Source organism: Nerophis lumbriciformis, linkage group LG32, assembly GCF_033978685.3.
Source record: "Nerophis lumbriciformis linkage group LG32, RoL_Nlum_v2.1, whole genome shotgun sequence".
NCBI lineage: Eukaryota > Metazoa > Chordata > Actinopteri > Syngnathiformes > Syngnathidae > Nerophis > Nerophis lumbriciformis.
In genome coordinates this window covers 25,286,951-25,303,769 of record NC_084579.2, presented here as the reverse complement: position 1 = coordinate 25,303,769, position 16,819 = coordinate 25,286,951, and the positions used below count along the sequence as shown (strand labels likewise).

Here is a 16,819-nt window from a genome sequence, read left to right as displayed (position 1 = left end):
GATTGCTTTTATATTTGCCTCTAAATCTTTCAAAATAAGCCTAAATCTGCACGGATTCAGATAAATAAACAGTAGCCTAATAGACTCGAGACTATTGCTTGAAACCCAGAAGAACCTCTTGGTCACGTGATTGCAACCCACCTATAAAATCCCTCTGTTTTTGTCATTACCAGAGTGGTTTGGTCAGTATATTTTATTATCAAAAAATCTTTTGTTGGTTTTTTTTTTTTTTACAAATTCAGGAAGGAGGCATTTAAGGGCAACAAAACCAAAGATTTGAATCAGAGCCAGTAGTAGGAAAAATCGGATCTTTCGGACCATAATGCGCACCGGATTATAAATTGCAATGTCGATGAACGGGTCTAATCGGGTTTTATTTCATATACAAGGTGCACCGGATTATAAAGCACACAAAAGGTGTCATTATGAATTTGTTTTCTCCATTTAAAACACTTCCTTGCGGTCTACATAACATGTAATGGTTGTTCTTTGGTCAACAATTTGCATAGATTGTTATACGGACCATCTTGAAGCCGCTTTCTGACCGTTTCTTCAGGATGAGCTGTTTAGTAGCGGTCTTATTTACGTGCCTCCACTTTGACAGTGTCTTCTCCCTGTCAGCGAGTCTCCTGACAGATTAGGTTCGCACAATACACTAATTTGTGTTAGAAATAGCAGTAGGCTGAATGCCCCATAACAAGAAGATTGAGAAAAAGAAGGAGCTTATTGACTACGGCGAAGACTACAATGGCTGACGCACGCACATTTCCGGGACTTAAACCGATCCCAAACACACAACAGCAGAAAACCAATGGGTGCGAAAAGTTGGTTTCGCATAATCGGTCAAAACTAAACGCCAGATAATGTCTCCTAACAAGTGCCATTTTGGGCTCCTTACACACACACCATAATAATACCCGTATGTGTAAGCACAGTACGTCTGACTACGGGAGCCGTAATGCTTCGACAATCCCATCAAGCAGTGCGGCTTTGTGCTTTGTAGTTTACCAAAGTCGTACTAAAACATTTTGACAGATTTTTGAGCGCCATGTGTAATGTTAAGTTTTGATCCTGCTTGTGTAATGGTACTTGCTAGCGACATTTATTGAACAGGTGTCAACCTGCAGTCTACATGTATCTCTTACAAAACCCAAAACCAGTGAAGTTGGCACGTTGTGAAAATCGTAAATAAAAACAGAATACAACGATTAGCAAATCCTTTTCAACCTATATTCAAACACACTGCAAAGACCAGATACTTTTTGCAAATATTAGCTCATTTGGAATTTGATGCCTGCAACATGTTTTAAAAAAGCTGGCACAAGTGGCAAAAAAGACTGAGAAAGTTGAGGAATGCTCATCAAACACTTATTTGGAACATCCCACAGGTGGACAGGCTAAGTGGGTGCCATGATTGGGTATAAAAGCAGCTTCCATGAAATGCTCAGTCATTCACAAACAAGGATGGGGCGAGGTTCACCACTTTGTGAACAAATGCGTGAGCAAATTGTTTAAGAACAACATTTCTCAACCAGTTATTGCAACGAAATTAGGGATTTCACAATCTACCGTCCGTAATATCATCAAAAGGTTCAGAGAATCTGGAGAAATCACTGCACGTAAGCGGCAATGCCCGTGACCTTCGATCCTTCAGGCATTACTGCATCAACAACAGACATCAGTGTGTAAATGATATCACCACATAGGATCAGGAACACTTCAGAATACCACTGTCAGTAACTACAGCTTGTCGCTGTAAGTGCAAGTTAAAACTCTACTATGCAAAGCCAAAGCCATTTATCAACAACACCCAGAAATGCCGCCGGCTTCGCTGGGCCCAAGCTCATCTAAGATGGACTGATGCAAAGTGGAAAAGTGTTCTGTGGTCTGACGAGTCAACATTTCAAATTGTTTTTGGAAACTATGGACGTCGTGTCCTCCGGAACGAAGAGGAAAATAACCATCCAGATTGTTATATGCGGCTAAGTTCAAAGGCCAGCATCTGTGATGGTATGGGGGTGTATTAGTTGCCAAGGCATGGGTAACTTACACATCTGTGAAGGCACCATTAAGGCTGAAAGGTACATACAGGTTTTGGAGCAACATATGTTGCCATCCAAGCAACGTTATCATGGACACCCCTGCTTATTTCAGCAAGACAATGCTAAGCCACGTGGTACAACAGCTTGGCTTCATAGTAAAAGAGTGCGGGTACTAGACTGGCCTGCCTGTAGTCCAGACCTGTCTCCCATTGAAAATGTGTGGCGCAATATGAAGCCTAAAATACCTGTTGTGGAACATCAAGCAAGAATGGGAAATAATTCCACCTGAAAAGCTTCAAAAATTGGTCTCCTCAGTTCCCAAACATTTACTGAGTGTTGTTAAAAGGAAAGGCCATGAAACACAGTGGTAAAAATGCCCCTGTGCCAACTTTTTTGCAATGTGTTGCTGCCATTAAATTCTAAGTTAAGAAATTTCTCAGTTCGAACATTAAATAACTTGTCTTTGCAGTGTATTCAATTGAATATACGTTGAAAAGGATTTGCAAATCATGGATGTATTCTGTCTTTATTTACGATTTACACAACATGCCAACTTCACTGGTTTTGGGTTTTTTAAGTGTGAATGCCATCTACTGGTCACACTTATTACACAGTGTGTCATATACAATTGGTTCGAGGTCAGTAAGCACAACCAGATTCAATACACGCACAAGGCACACTCAGTTGTAAGGTGCACTGATGATTTTTAAGAAAATTAAAGGCTATAGTCCTAAAAATATGATAATATATACGTAAATATTTAACTGATATTGTTACACCCCATTCTATGTGTTTGTCTGATTATAATCGTGATTAAAAAAAAGTAATCATAACATTTTCTTGAAATTTTGAAGTGTCAGCATTGACATGACCAATGCTGCCCTTGGTGTGGTAGTCAAAGTAGCCAAACTTTAGAAGAATAAGTGCTTATTACATTTATTACATGGCTCACAAGAAGTGTTGATCCAACCATGTTACAGCAGAAAGTAACCAGATATTAACAATACATTTTTTAAATACAAATACAACCAAAAATGACACAATATTTTATATCATCAGCCAAATTAGGAGCATTTGTAACCCATTTTAAAAATTATTCTATCATCATCTATTTGCTAAATAATATATTGTGATATAGTCTATATCGCACATCCCTGTATCCAGTCAATACAGCATGTTTAGCATCAACGGAACACTTCAGTCAGGACCCCAACAGGGGGTTGCCATAAAATGGTATAACTGAGCGATATAACAGGGGATTACTGTAGATTACTTACACCAAACTAAACTGTACTACTTGGTACTAGTGTTTGTTAATCTTATTATTTGTCTTCATTTTGCAGTACTGTAACGGCGGTGACCTGGCTGACTACTTACATTGTAAGTACAACATTTCAAGCTCCCACAGACATTTTTTTTTCATTTGACAATAAGTCAATAAGTGGTGGGAAAAAATACTTTGACAAAATAAGCCTTTGTTTTCTAAATGGCATTGACATTTGTCTTTTTGCGTAGCGAAAGGCACGCTCAGCGAGGACACGATTCGTGTTTTCCTGCAGCAGATTGCGGGCGCCATGAGGGTCTTGCAGGCTAAAGGCATAATCCACAGAGACCTCAAACCCCAGAACATTTTGCTTTCCTACCCGCCAGGACGCAAATCCCACTCCAACAACACCTGCATCAAAATTGGTAAGTTTTGATTTCTTGCATACACAAATTAAATGTCGTAGTCACAAATGTCACTATTACAATAATTATAAGATACCTTTTCTGATCCTATTGTATAAATCATAGTTGTTGCAACAGTTTTGGACAGGGCCATTCAACTGGTGGCCCTAGGGTCAAATCCAGCCTGGGAATGACCCCTTTCCAGCCCCCGAGTTGAGTTCAAAACTTGGGAAACAACATTTTTCAAATTCTTAAAAATACGAGAGTGCTCCTGTTGTATAAAGGAACTTGGACCACTATAAACACGTTGGCAGATCCTTGCATTGACATTTTAACCTTGCTAGCAAACAGAAAACAGGGGTCCAAACTTGTAAGGCGTTCCCTTTTAAGTCCTCTTTTTTTTGCCGGTTACAAATGTTTTTTTATGTGATTTATGTAACTAAGGTGTTGCTGTAGTTTGTTTACTTCAGATTCAATCAGGGGTGTTCCTCAAGGTTCCATTTAGGTTATCTCGTTTTCATCATTTGGGCTATTCAACTAATAGATATGGGCATCTAACATCAATAATATTATTTGCCTGAGTGACGGGACAGGACTGATTTATAAAAATGTTAAAAAATATTTTTTTTTTTAACATGAAAAGTCTCGTGGGCCAGACTGTGGATGCTGGCGGGCCTTAGTATAGGGACCCCTGGTCTATTGCATACAACTTTTCTATAATTTATGTCTGTTTAGAGAAGGCAAGATATTGTCCAAATTGACATGCACATAAAAAATAAATGACCTCATCAAGGACTGGTCGACGTTAAAAAATCTGAGGTCATGTAATCCCTAATTTAAACACTTGTGTCTCAACCCTTCAACTCTCTTCACAGCGGACTTTGGTTTCGCCAGGTACCTTCAGAACAACATGATGGCCGCAACACTCTGTGGCTCTCCTATGTACATGGTGAGAGCGTGGTCTGTTTTTACACATAAATGCAAGCATGCAAGTACAAGATGGTTTTCAAAAAGCAAGCAGTTGAAAGTCTTAGTGGCACTTCTCTAAACACAATAAACTGAATCTAAATCCTTGTTGCTTTGCGCTGTGACCTTGTTATAATGAAGCAGATCCAAGTCTCTAAAGCAGTGCTTTATAATAAAATACATGCTTAATCACCTAATTACTCATCTATTAGAGTGTAATGAAAGTATTGATCTTAGTTCTTTTTTTCTTCTCGCTTTATCCAAGGCACCTGAGGTCATTATGTCCCAAAATTATGACGCCAAGGCCGACTTGTGGAGCATTGGAACGATTGTGTTCCAGTGCCTGACTGGGAAGGCTCCTTTCCAGGTAACACTATTGAGTACACTACAGTACAACTAAGAAATAATAAATAAACATTGTATGAATGCTAAAGGGATTGGCATGCTAATGAACACAATGAGACATGCTCTAATAAATTAAGTACTCCTTCCCTAGCTCCACATTGATAGAGCTAAAAGAGTGCAAATATTGGACTTCACCTGGGAGAACGTGCACAACTCCACATGAATGTTAATGGTGTTACCTACAACTCCATTGTGACATGTCAGCTTCAAAGTTAATGAAATGTCAGTTCACTAAGTGGTAAAACACCCTCGATGCAGGTTTGGTCGTCTATTGAGAATCATGTCTTAGAAACTAATTTCAAGCATTTGCCTGGAAACTGAACTTTCACGGCTCTGTTGCAACATTATTACAATGTGTCTGGTACTTGCTCTTCTTTCTCGCCTCACAATCTGACACCAGACTGCCATTTAATATTTTGTAACTTAACATTTTTGTCACCTTCTAGGCAAGCAGTCCCCAGGATCTTAGGATGTTCTATGAGAAAAACAAGAACCTCAGCCCCAAGTAAGTAGCTGCTGTGATATGACCACATCTATAGCAAATGTTGAACATGAGTTTTGAGGATAAAAGTGGAGCTACATTTTCTGATCTGAGTTTATCTATCATCCTTTAGTTCTTTAAAAAAAACCAGTAGCACAGAGTGATTATTGTCCTGTCTTCTTTCAGCATTCCCAGAGAGACTTCCAGCCATTTGAGGCATCTCTTACGGGGCCTGCTACAGCGCAATCACAAGGACCGCATGGACTTTGGTGGGTGAACACACTGTAAATGTATCGAGTGTTTGATGCAAACCTGCACTAAAATAGCAGATAACGAGTGGCATGAATATGGAAGGCTTGTTTGTGTACTTTTAGCACTTGGATGTGCATGGTGCATGGTAAATCCATTTTTGATCATGTGGAATTTGATAATTATAGTATTGTTTGTATTAGTTGGGTTGTAGTGTGTAGTTTCTGTGTTTAAAAGCATTAGAGAAAATTGATTTCCCCAGTTGACAACTTAAGGCAAAGTGCCCAACCAGTTTGCTGCCTAAAGGGGCTGACATAGAGATCAAATCAGGAAGATAGCTGAGTTTGTGTCACGGTAGTGCATGGCTTGCATGACCCCAGGACCCAGAAACATAAGGTGAAGTGTAAGTAAAAATGTACTTTAATGATAGAAAACAAGGGAGCACCGACATGAATAAGGCAGTGGGCCACGGATGATACAAAAACTCGGCAGAAGAAACCTTCCCGTTCCTACATTTTCTGTTCTTTTTTTGTCTTTCGCGGACCTGTTTTTTTTCCCGGTATTCCACATTTTGTGTAAATATATTCACAAATAGTGGTCCTAATATTTTTACATGTGCAGGCAGCTGCTCACACATCCTCATGCTTTTTGTATCATTGAGGACACGCAATTGCATCTATGCAATATCATATTATATATACAAAGGTAGGGAGGGGAATTGAAAAGCGGTTGTTGTTCAGAACCGGTTCCCAGTGTATCAATTTCTTGGAATCGCTGGCCATTTTTCAAACGGTTCCCTTAACGATTCTTCTGGGTGAAGATGACGTCATTACGCAACACGCGTAGTGACGTAGCTTACAGTTTTTGAAAGCTTACAGTTTCTGATATTTTAAAATCAAGGTTTTCATAAAATGTATGCCAAAATCATCAAAATCATAGTAAATAAAAGGCTTAACATATCTCACTTTACATGTAATAAGTTAATATAACATGTTACGAAATGTTACATTCTTGTGTAATTTCCACATTATCTATTTTGTTAAGTTCTACAGAAGAATATTAATTTCTTATATTTATTTTCAAAAAAGTTTTTTTTATGCTATGTATGTGCCTCTTAAGACCTCACTGTAGGGTTTGTAAGGTCAAGTTACCTCTAAACTACCTTGAATCGAAAGTGATATCGGAACCGGAAAAACATTATAAATTCCCATCCCTATACAAAAGTAGAACTGGTTAGTCACACTCTTGCAATACAAAGTAAATCAGTTCTGGTCCAGTCTCTTATTTTTTAATTGATTGACATAAACGTCGATGAAATCCACAATAAACGTCGATGAAATCCACAATTTTTACCCATTTTCCCGGGAAATTTCCCAGATGGGTAGAAAAATACACAAACACCACTAACGAACATACGACAATGAACCAGCGGCGTCCGTTTGACAACAATTGGCATAAGAACAAGGAAGAAGTGAGGGAATCAGCGCTCTGACCAGCGGTGATGTGGCGGAAAATGGAAGCGCACAGGAAGTGAAAACAAGGACATAAGAGCACTGAAACAGAAATAAACATCAAGCATAGGAAAACAATACAAAAGTCCAAAACAGTCATGACGGATTATGACAGTGTGATTGGTTTGAATGAAGTAAGAAACAATAGTTTTGGTAATTTTTTTAAAGCAGTACATAACTACAACACAGACGAGTAGGGTTCCCCAGGCTGGCAAGGTCAATAACCGTACCCGGTTTACCCACAGTGTAACTCCAGTCAGTACTTTTTCTTTGCAATTGCTTCACCATTCTCAAATTTCTCACAAAGAATGGGTTTATCCCTCCTTATAATGCTTTGTTAAAGTTCCGTTTTTGCGTTTGAATGACTAGAGATTTAGGTCTGAGCCTCAGGCTTTGTTGTCTTTGTTTTTCACCTTTTTCCTGTATTTAAACAAGCCTGTTAATAGATTCTTCACTGATAGTTAGCAGGAAATTACTATGCTGCAACGATGCAGCAACACAATACAAGAAAGCCGCATTTAAAGACAGCATAATAAAAGTGAAAAAATAAAACAAAATACTTCATAGAAAGTTCATTGAACATAAAAATAAAAATGCGTTTATTTCTTTAGAGAATTGGTTGAATATAATTTATTCTAAGAATAAATATATGTACAATGAATATGCTACTAGCTTATAAATACTGTTACATTAACTGTTGTTTGTCTAATCATTGATCTTCACACCTGCCAATTGTGTCCTAACCCCCAGTGTATATCTTGTTACCCACAGATGAGTTCTTTTCACATCCTTTCTTGGAGGCTGCCAGCTCATCCATCAAAAAATGTAAGTAACAGTTTCTATTAATAAAAGTTATTTTAATTTTGAATGCTTTGAATACAAATGTAATGTCATTCTGTGTTATAGCTATTTTAGATTGATCCATGTTTTGTTCTCTCACAGCAACCCCGACTGTGACGATGACCTGCTTCCCAAGTTCTGCGTCTGCCAGCTCTTGCAGCAGCTCCTCCACCTCTCACCTGGCCTCTCCTCCGGTTTGTTTCTTATCATCTTTGCAGTGTGTTTTGTCTTAAAATGATTAACATAAAATCTTTGTGGTGTCAAAAGGCCACCCAGGTGGACATCTCTTTAGCCTTCCTTCGCATATGCAATTTCACTCCATTGTGTTGTTCTCCTTTTGACTATTCACACATACTTTCCTGCCTCTGCAGCAGTCCCTTGCTGAGGGTCAACATTTGCGTCCCAAAGCACTGGCTTCTCCCACTCAGGAGGCCACTGGGTTTCTTCTCAAAGATTCTTCCGGAGGAGGCGGCAGCAGCAAGAACTCCTCCTCCTGTGACACGGATGACTTTGTCATAGTGCCTGCTCATTTCAACAGTAAGACTTTTTTCTCCTTTGGACGTCCCCCTAGATGTGAAATGGAGCAGGCAAATTGTCCTAATAACAGATAATACAAATATAAGATAATGTGGTTATCTCTTGCAGCGGCAGAGCTGACAAGTGAGAGCAAAGTGCTACAGGACAGTCTAATGAACAGCGGGTAAAAAACATTTGACTTTTCTCCTTCCTTTGTTATAATAAACATTACATGCTCATATTAAATCCTTATTGCCCTCCTCACCTATTTAGCTCCCTGCTGACTTCTACTGGGTTGTGTGTCCAAGCCAAAACACCACCACACTCGCCCTCCTATAGTGGCTCGCCAAGTCGTGTCAGGTAACATCACTGACAGAAAATGCAGTATATATCCATTTGACTATTTACAACTCAATAAAGCTGTTTGAATACGCCTTGAAAATGTCTGTGAAATATTAGTTGTTAAAGTAATCAGTTTGGAAAGTTCATATTAGTAATAATTGCTAGTATGTTGTCAAGAATCAATATGCGTACTTTGCCTGATACTCTTTAATTTTTTTTCATTGCGCGTGCTAGTAGGTTACAGCAACAACAACTCGGCGCCTTATAAATGTGCTTTCAACACCTCTACAGTAAAGTGCACCCCCAATATGGCCAGTGAAGTTTGATCAAATTAGAAAGGACATTTTTTATTATCACAAAATCTTCTGACATTTTTGTCATTGCTTTCAGGAAATAAGTCCTTGGACAAAGGAGAGCTTTAAGGGCAAAAACCAAATGATTTAATTCAGAGCCAATAGTAGGAAATTATTTCATTGCTATTGTTACACTGACATACTGTTTTTTCCGATTTATAATTGTGATCAAAAATGTCAGCATTCAATGATCTTGAAATTGTTACCGGTAAGTATTAGCATTGGTGTGACCAAAACCGCATTTTTAACTAGTTAGTATTGGATTGTTACCTAAATTTATAGCATCACCCACAACTAATGTAGATTATCCAAACAACAAAAGAACAAGTGTTGTCTACACTTTAACGGAAGTATAGATAGAACCATGCTATAACAGAAAGTACCGGTAACCATATATTAACAGTAGATTAGTAAGTAGATTAACAACAGTTTTGACAAAGAAATACAACTCTAAAAATGACACAATACCGCTTATGTCAGCAGCCAGACCTTTGTTACTCGTTTTGAAATGACTCTATTATCATTTATATGCCAAATAATATTTTGTGCTATATATCGTCATCGTAGGAGGCTGCAGTATATATCGCAATACAGATTTTAGGCCATACCACCCATCTCAGGCCTTCTACTGGCCTGGCATATACTGTACATTGCGGTAGTCTTCGTTTTGTAGATTGCCATTTTTGGTTGGAGAACAACCTTATTTATGACAGGTGTTGTAAGTTTGTAAGAGTATTTGACCCCAATATGTGCCAAATGTATCTTTTTTTTGCAATGGTCCGCTAATGGTTTGCTATAGTCAACTAAAACCAAGCCTGCTCTCTTATCTAATTGGTTCTTTGAGGAATGATGTTTCTTTCGACTGTTCCTGGCAGGCCTGGTGAGTCCTCGGGGAGTAACTATACTGGTCACAGTGGAAGCCACGGTCACTCCTTACCGATCCCAGTTCCCACTCAGGTCCACAACTACCAACGTTTGGAGCAGCATCTTTATACGACAAAACAAGAAGGCTCGCCAAGGTCTGTGTCCGCCAAGATAAGCACTGATCTGCCAATTGTCACCCACTAGTGTTTGACTGACACGCACTTCACGTTGTAAGGCTGTGTACTCCGGTGCATCGTTGTAGCAGTGGAAGCCCGGTAGGCTTTGTCCGGACCGGGCCTTCTCCACCTTACGGAACCATAGCCACCACCCGAAGGCTTTCGCTGGGAGGAGCAAGACCATTTCAACTCTCCCCTCAAGGTAGCTTGATGGGCTCCTAACTTTACTTGCACAGAATCCTTCTTCGTACCTACACACTGATTTTATATCATGATTTATTACCGCTGCGCAGCACCTGATTATCTGTATGAGAGTTTTAACTGCAGATCAATGTTGACCTCCTTTATTTTGTTTTAGAGATAATGAGCTCAGACGAAGACGTTATGTAAGAACAAGGGCTGCACAATATAAATGACGTAAATTTGGCCGACGACAAAGCTTTTAATACTATCTTTATATAGTGATAATGCATGTTGATGACACATTCTAGCTGTGTCCCACAAATCTGACAGCGACAAGCGAATGAATGCCGCCTCCTCATTGCAATGTAGCGTCTTCGCTAGTAGCAAATGTCCTTCCAGAGTGCAGTGAAGCCATTTCTAAGTCAACAATCCTCGCCTCTGTAGCAGCAAATAAATACATTTTCTTACATGTGTCATTCCCAGGCGACAAGTAGTAGCTAAACATGCTACACTATACACCGTAAGATGATATGCTAACCGCAAGCCAGAGCTCTTGTAGAGGTGGGCAGTGTATGGTCAATACTACCGTGGTTACATCGATATTTTTTTTATCACCACAAAATATTTAGTTGTTTTTGTTATTGTTAAAATACTTGGGAAATAAGTCCCTTGACACAGGGGGACTTTTTAAATATTTTTTTAATAATTTTAAATATTTTAAATATTTACTATTGTTCGACCGCCGTCCTGTGTTTTTGAAAAATCTGCATCAGCATTCATATGACCTTTTATGTTGAAATAGCTTGGCTCCAAGTTCCATATTTATAGCGTCAAAATTGCTTTCATCCCCTTCTCCAGGCTTACGTCTGCTCCAATGTCTCACTCTTCCTTCGTGCTTGCTTCTATAAGCAGCAGTATATTTAACTTCAAAAATATGAGTTTGTGAATCCTCAGTCTTTGTTGTCTGTTACCAAGTCTGCCATAATTAGAAAACACACTCGTATTTTATTGTTGAAGTAGGAACACACATGTCAGAGGTCAGACGTGCGCTGCTTGGAAACAGAAATCAATGTGCGGAATAAATCAATCCCGGAAATTATCAAAATACGGTAAATATTGAACATATTACATATTGTTATGAACATGTGTTACTACATTGTATATAGACTTGCCCTGCATATATAAAATGTTGAGGGTTTTGAAGTTGTTTTAGAGGGTTTTGAAGGCTACAACGGTGACTCTCATTAGCCGCATTTTTCAAGCGTGTTTTTATCATCTTTGAAATAGTAAAAAAATAAGACTTGTGTGTTCTTGTCTCTCATAATGACTGTGAATGATAGGCAAAATTCCAAAAGAAGTGCAGTTCCCCTTTAAGTAAAAGCCAAGTCTAAAAGGTGGGTCTTAAACCTGCTCTTAAAAAACATGAACATTTTCCGCCCGCAGCCCTGAGGGTGAGTACCCTAATGGAGAAAAAAGTATTCACAAACAAAAAGTATTTATTTGATATAAGCCTGAAATAATGTGTCATATCAATTGCATTAATAACTGTGTGAGGATTAAAAGAGGTTTTCCATATTTCTTTTGGATTAGTTGCTTAAAAAAAGATTTTTTTAATCGACACTATTTCCACCGCCTGTTTTGTAAGAATCGTCTTCTGTTTTAATTCTAAATTGATTGCATTTGTATTTACGACTTGTGCTGGATAAAAACAAGATCTTGGAAAATCTTTTTGCGCTTAATGAGGAATGTATGTTAATTACCAGTATCTGCCTGATTCACTGCAGATACCTCCATGTGATTTAGGATGTAGTTAGTCATTTGTTTTTTCCACGTTCAAGTCCAATGATTTCCGATCCTTCCTCGCATACATAAACACTAGTTCTCTCTAACTTCCAGTCGCAGTCTGCACATGCCATCCTAGACTGTGTTTATATGTCCTTACAAATTATTTCACAATGTTACACTGTCTGCTGTCTGATACTACATACAGTATCTCCTGGCCTTCCTTTTTCCCCTCGCCCTTACAGCTGCTCAGCATGCAGAATCCAGGTCTACTGCTCAAAAGCACCCCCATGCCGCCACAGGACTGGGAACACGGCTCCATAGCGCTCCCTGTCTGTTGGAGTGTACCACCGGTGGCGGAAGGCAAAAGATCAGGAAGCAGCACTCAGACCCGGTGGTAGTCCCCACGGCAGGGCTGATGACAGTTCGCCCCCTACACTCTTCTCCGCGCCTCAGTGAGCTAATGCAGCGAAGCCCCCTTCCCACTATCCTGGGCTCCCCCTCCAGGGTAAGTCATTTGTGTGTTCGTTTAAGGTGCATGCAGCGTTCAACGGCTGTTTAAACACTTCTCTCTTGCCTCTATTTCCAGACAATGCCTCCATTTGAATTCCCCAGACCCCCCAGTTCTCCAAACCTCGTCAATTTCCTGACACAGCAGTGTTTGGTCATGGGATCTCCCAGCAGCAGAACTGCACCAGTCGAGCCCAGAGACGCAGGACAGCCAGCGCCCGCGCAGGTCCCACAGCCTTCACACTACATCCACAGGATGAATGATGACACCAGGGGATTTGTAAGGTGAGGGCTGAAATGGCACTTGCTGCCCTCAATTATTAGCTCTGTTGTTTCATTATTGAGTCGTAAACAGTGCAGTAATAGCTTTCATTTTTCATTCTTACACTGTTTGCCAAATCTAAACCATTGTTGGACTAAAGTTGAATGCCTTTTAAGACAACACATTTTTGGAGGGGTGAATAAAAAGTCATACTATTATTTGAATAGCACAGCACAGTGGAACCACAGTCTCTGTAATTGATTCTTGAAAAGGTTTCGTAAATAGAAAAGTTTGTATATTAAAGCAACTTTCTCCATAAGAGGTAATGTAAATATAAAATAATAGGTACAAACGTCTGTATTTTAGTAAGTTTGTACACTTTGTCCTATAAAGTACTGTATATCCAACAAACATAACAAGGATGTGATGAATCAACGTTCTATTTAATAAAAAACACCAAAACAACAACAACTAGCTGAACTATCCCTCCTCCTATGCAGCTCCCCTGCCGAGACACACACACACTGTCACTAGCCCTGTGGTGCACACACACATTGAAGTCACAAAACTCTTTAACTTAAACAACCAGGTCACTACAATTATTAGGAATAAAAAATAAAATTCACTTTACCTTGTTGGTTAATCTTCAGTGTCGACAATGCTGTGAATACTTCCTGAATGATTCAAACCACACATCGCTTATCCTTTGTTTTCTTTGGACTTATATTGTGCTGGAAAACAGAACAATTCTGTTAAAAGGCTAAAACACTGGTGCCCAACCCCCGGGCCGCGGCCCGGTACTGGTCCGCGGACCGATTGGTACCGGGCCGCACAAGAAATAAAAAAATTTAAAACATTATTTTTAAAAAGTTTTTTTTTTTATTAAATCAACATAAAAAACACAATATATACATTATATATCAATATATATCAATACAGTCTGCAGGGATACAGTCCGTAAGCATACTGTACCTGTACATACATACATACATACCTGTATTTCTTTATGACAAAAAAAAAAAAAAAAAATTACCAATAAACCCCCCCCCCCCCCCCCCCCCTCCGGTCCGTGGGACACATTTTCAAGCATTGACCGGTCCGCAGCTACAAAAAGGTTGGGGACCACTGGGCTAAAACACTAACCATGCATCCGGAAAGTTTTGACAGCGCTTTACTCATCCCACATTTTGTTATGTTACATACAGACTTATTCGAAAATGGAATACATTAGTTTTTGTCCTCAAAAATTTTACAACAGGGCTATTCAAGTGCATAATTAAGAGAGCAGTTTCAAGAGCCCAAAGGCTCAGGGGCCTGACATCGAAATGTGGATGTTTCATCAGAAAGTGCCTCTGCAGGTTATATTTCTTTGAGACAGTTTACTTAATTGCAAAGTAAACAGTGGCCTTCACACTGCAATATCAATAAATTAATTATTCTGCCCTTGCTACTCATTTCCAGTGTGTGCAGCTAGTTCACACTATGAAGAAAAAGAAGCTCTAGGTTTTGTTGAGGATTGATGTTTCTTCTCATGAAATATTTTCCTTCCTTAAATTTATTTATTTGCACTTGTTCCTTCATTTAGGTTTGTAAGACTGATAATATAAACATAAAATAACCATAACAAAAGTATAATGTCCATTGTGTATTTTACATAAATAAAATAGAAGATTTGGTGTTAATATATTCACACAATGTTCATACAGAATTTACACAACATTTACACACCAAACATTGTATGTAACTTATCACTAGTAGCGTTGTCGCCCTTTACTGGTCAGATTTAGCACTAAATTTGAGGTTTGATTGTTACTCTCAGACAAAAAACAACACGACCATGAATACAAAAGACATCACAATGTCAGCTATTTCAATACGCAACAAACTAAATATCTTAATACACAAATCATATCTACTTACAAATGTTTGCACTTGCTCGGGGTAGACAATTCATACCTTGTCCAGTCGTTGTAAAAAAAATTATTTTCACTAGTAATTTAGATTTTTTTGCAGGGTTGAATGATTACGGGTAGTCTTCCACTCACTCCATTGCTGTTTCACTGTGACGCTTATGTCTCGCTGTAGCCCCCTGCGGGGTGGCACGAGTACTGCATACATGATCAACACAAGTTTTAAAAGGTTCATTAAGCCTATTTGGGTGATGTTCGGCGGGCTAAATGAAAAGCTTTGGCGGGCCGAATGTGGCCCACAGACCGCCAGTTGAATAGCCCTGTTCTCCACACACTACACCATAAGAAAGTTTTTTTTTTTTTAGAGGTTTTTACAAATTTATTAAAAAATAAACTAAGAAATCACATGTAAGTATTCAGTCTTTGCTCAATACTTTGTTAATGCACCTTTTGCAGCAAAGCAATTACAGCCTCAAGTCTTTTTTAAATACGATGCCATAAGCTTGGCGCACCTATCTTAGGGCAGTTCCATCAGGTTGGATGGGAAGCGTCGGCGCACAGCCATTTTTAGGTCAATCCAGAGATGTTCAATCGGATTCAAGTCTGGGCTGTGGCTGGGCCACCCAAGGACATTTATAGAGTTGTCAAGAAGCCATTATTTTGAAATATTGGCTGTGTGCTTACGGTTGTTGTCATGCTGAAAGAAAAACTGCTGCCCAAGTCTGCGTTCAAGAGCACTCTGGAGCAGGGTTTCATCCAGGATGTCTCTGTACATTGCTGCATTCGTCTTTTCCTCTATCCTGACTAGTGTCCCAGTTCCTGCCACTGAAAAACATCCCCATTGCATGCTGCCGCCACCACCATGTTTCACTGTAAGAATGGTATTGGTCTGGTGATGTGTGGTGTCTGGTTTCCTCCAAACATGACGCCTGGCATTCACGCCAAAGAGTTCAATATTTGTCTCATCAGACCAGAGAATTTTGTTTCTCATGGTCTGAGAGTCTTCCAGGTGCATTTTGGCAAATGTTTTATGAAGAATTGGCTTCTGTCTGGCCACTCTACCATACAAGCCTGATTGGTGGATTGCTGCAGAGATGTTTTTCCTTCTGGAAAGGTTCTCTTCCCTCAATAATAGAATGCTGTAGCTCTGATCGATGGACCCTCGGGTTCTTGGTCACCTCCCTGAAAAGGGCCCCTCCCCCCTGTTCGCTCAGTTTAATTGGGCAGCCAGCTCGAGGAAGAGTCCTGGTGGTTCCAAACTTCTTCCATTTACGGATGATGGAGGCCACTGTGCCATTTTTATTGTACCCTTCCCCAGATTTGTGCCTCTTGTGTCTACATACATTCCTTCGACTTCATTCTTAGCTTGTGTTCTGCAATGCACTGTCAACTGTGGGACCTTATATCTATAGAAAGGTGTATGCCTTTTCAAATCATGTTCAATCAACTGAATTTACCACAGGTAGGAGCTTCTCAATGATGATCAGTTTGAACGGAATGCACATGAGCTCACTTATGAGCTTCATTGCAAAAGCTGTGAATACTTATTATCTTATTTTTTTAAATTTTTGATAAATTTGCAAAAAATTAAAAAAACCTACTTTTTCACATTGTCATTATTATTATTATTATTATTATTATTATTATTATTATTATTATTATTATTATATATAATTTTGAGGACAAAACTGAATTTATTCCATTTTGGAATAAGGCAGGGTCCTTGAGGGTACATGGGAGTTTGCCCAACCAGTCTACA

At 39.2% G+C, this 16,819-nt stretch overlaps 1 protein-coding gene across 1 annotated transcript in view; it reads left to right on the top strand.

Annotated features, from left to right (window-relative positions):
- Positions 1-16,819, top strand: part of ulk1b (unc-51 like autophagy activating kinase 1) — a 49,476-nt gene that overhangs the window by 20,710 nt on the left and 11,947 nt on the right. Inside the window, exons 5-19 of the mRNA XM_061927230.2 lie at positions 3,386-3,422; positions 3,558-3,731; positions 4,586-4,659; positions 4,942-5,043; positions 5,528-5,586; positions 5,749-5,831; positions 8,094-8,147; positions 8,265-8,356; positions 8,534-8,699; positions 8,808-8,862; positions 8,952-9,038; positions 10,249-10,392; positions 10,473-10,615; positions 12,624-12,886; positions 12,968-13,173. Of these exons, the coding sequence (XP_061783214.1) occupies positions 3,386-3,422; positions 3,558-3,731; positions 4,586-4,659; positions 4,942-5,043; positions 5,528-5,586; positions 5,749-5,831; positions 8,094-8,147; positions 8,265-8,356; positions 8,534-8,699; positions 8,808-8,862; positions 8,952-9,038; positions 10,249-10,392; positions 10,473-10,615; positions 12,624-12,886; positions 12,968-13,173 (1,739 nt within the window). The remainder of the gene's footprint in view (positions 1-3,385; positions 3,423-3,557; positions 3,732-4,585; positions 4,660-4,941; positions 5,044-5,527; positions 5,587-5,748; positions 5,832-8,093; positions 8,148-8,264; positions 8,357-8,533; positions 8,700-8,807; positions 8,863-8,951; positions 9,039-10,248; positions 10,393-10,472; positions 10,616-12,623; positions 12,887-12,967; positions 13,174-16,819) is intronic.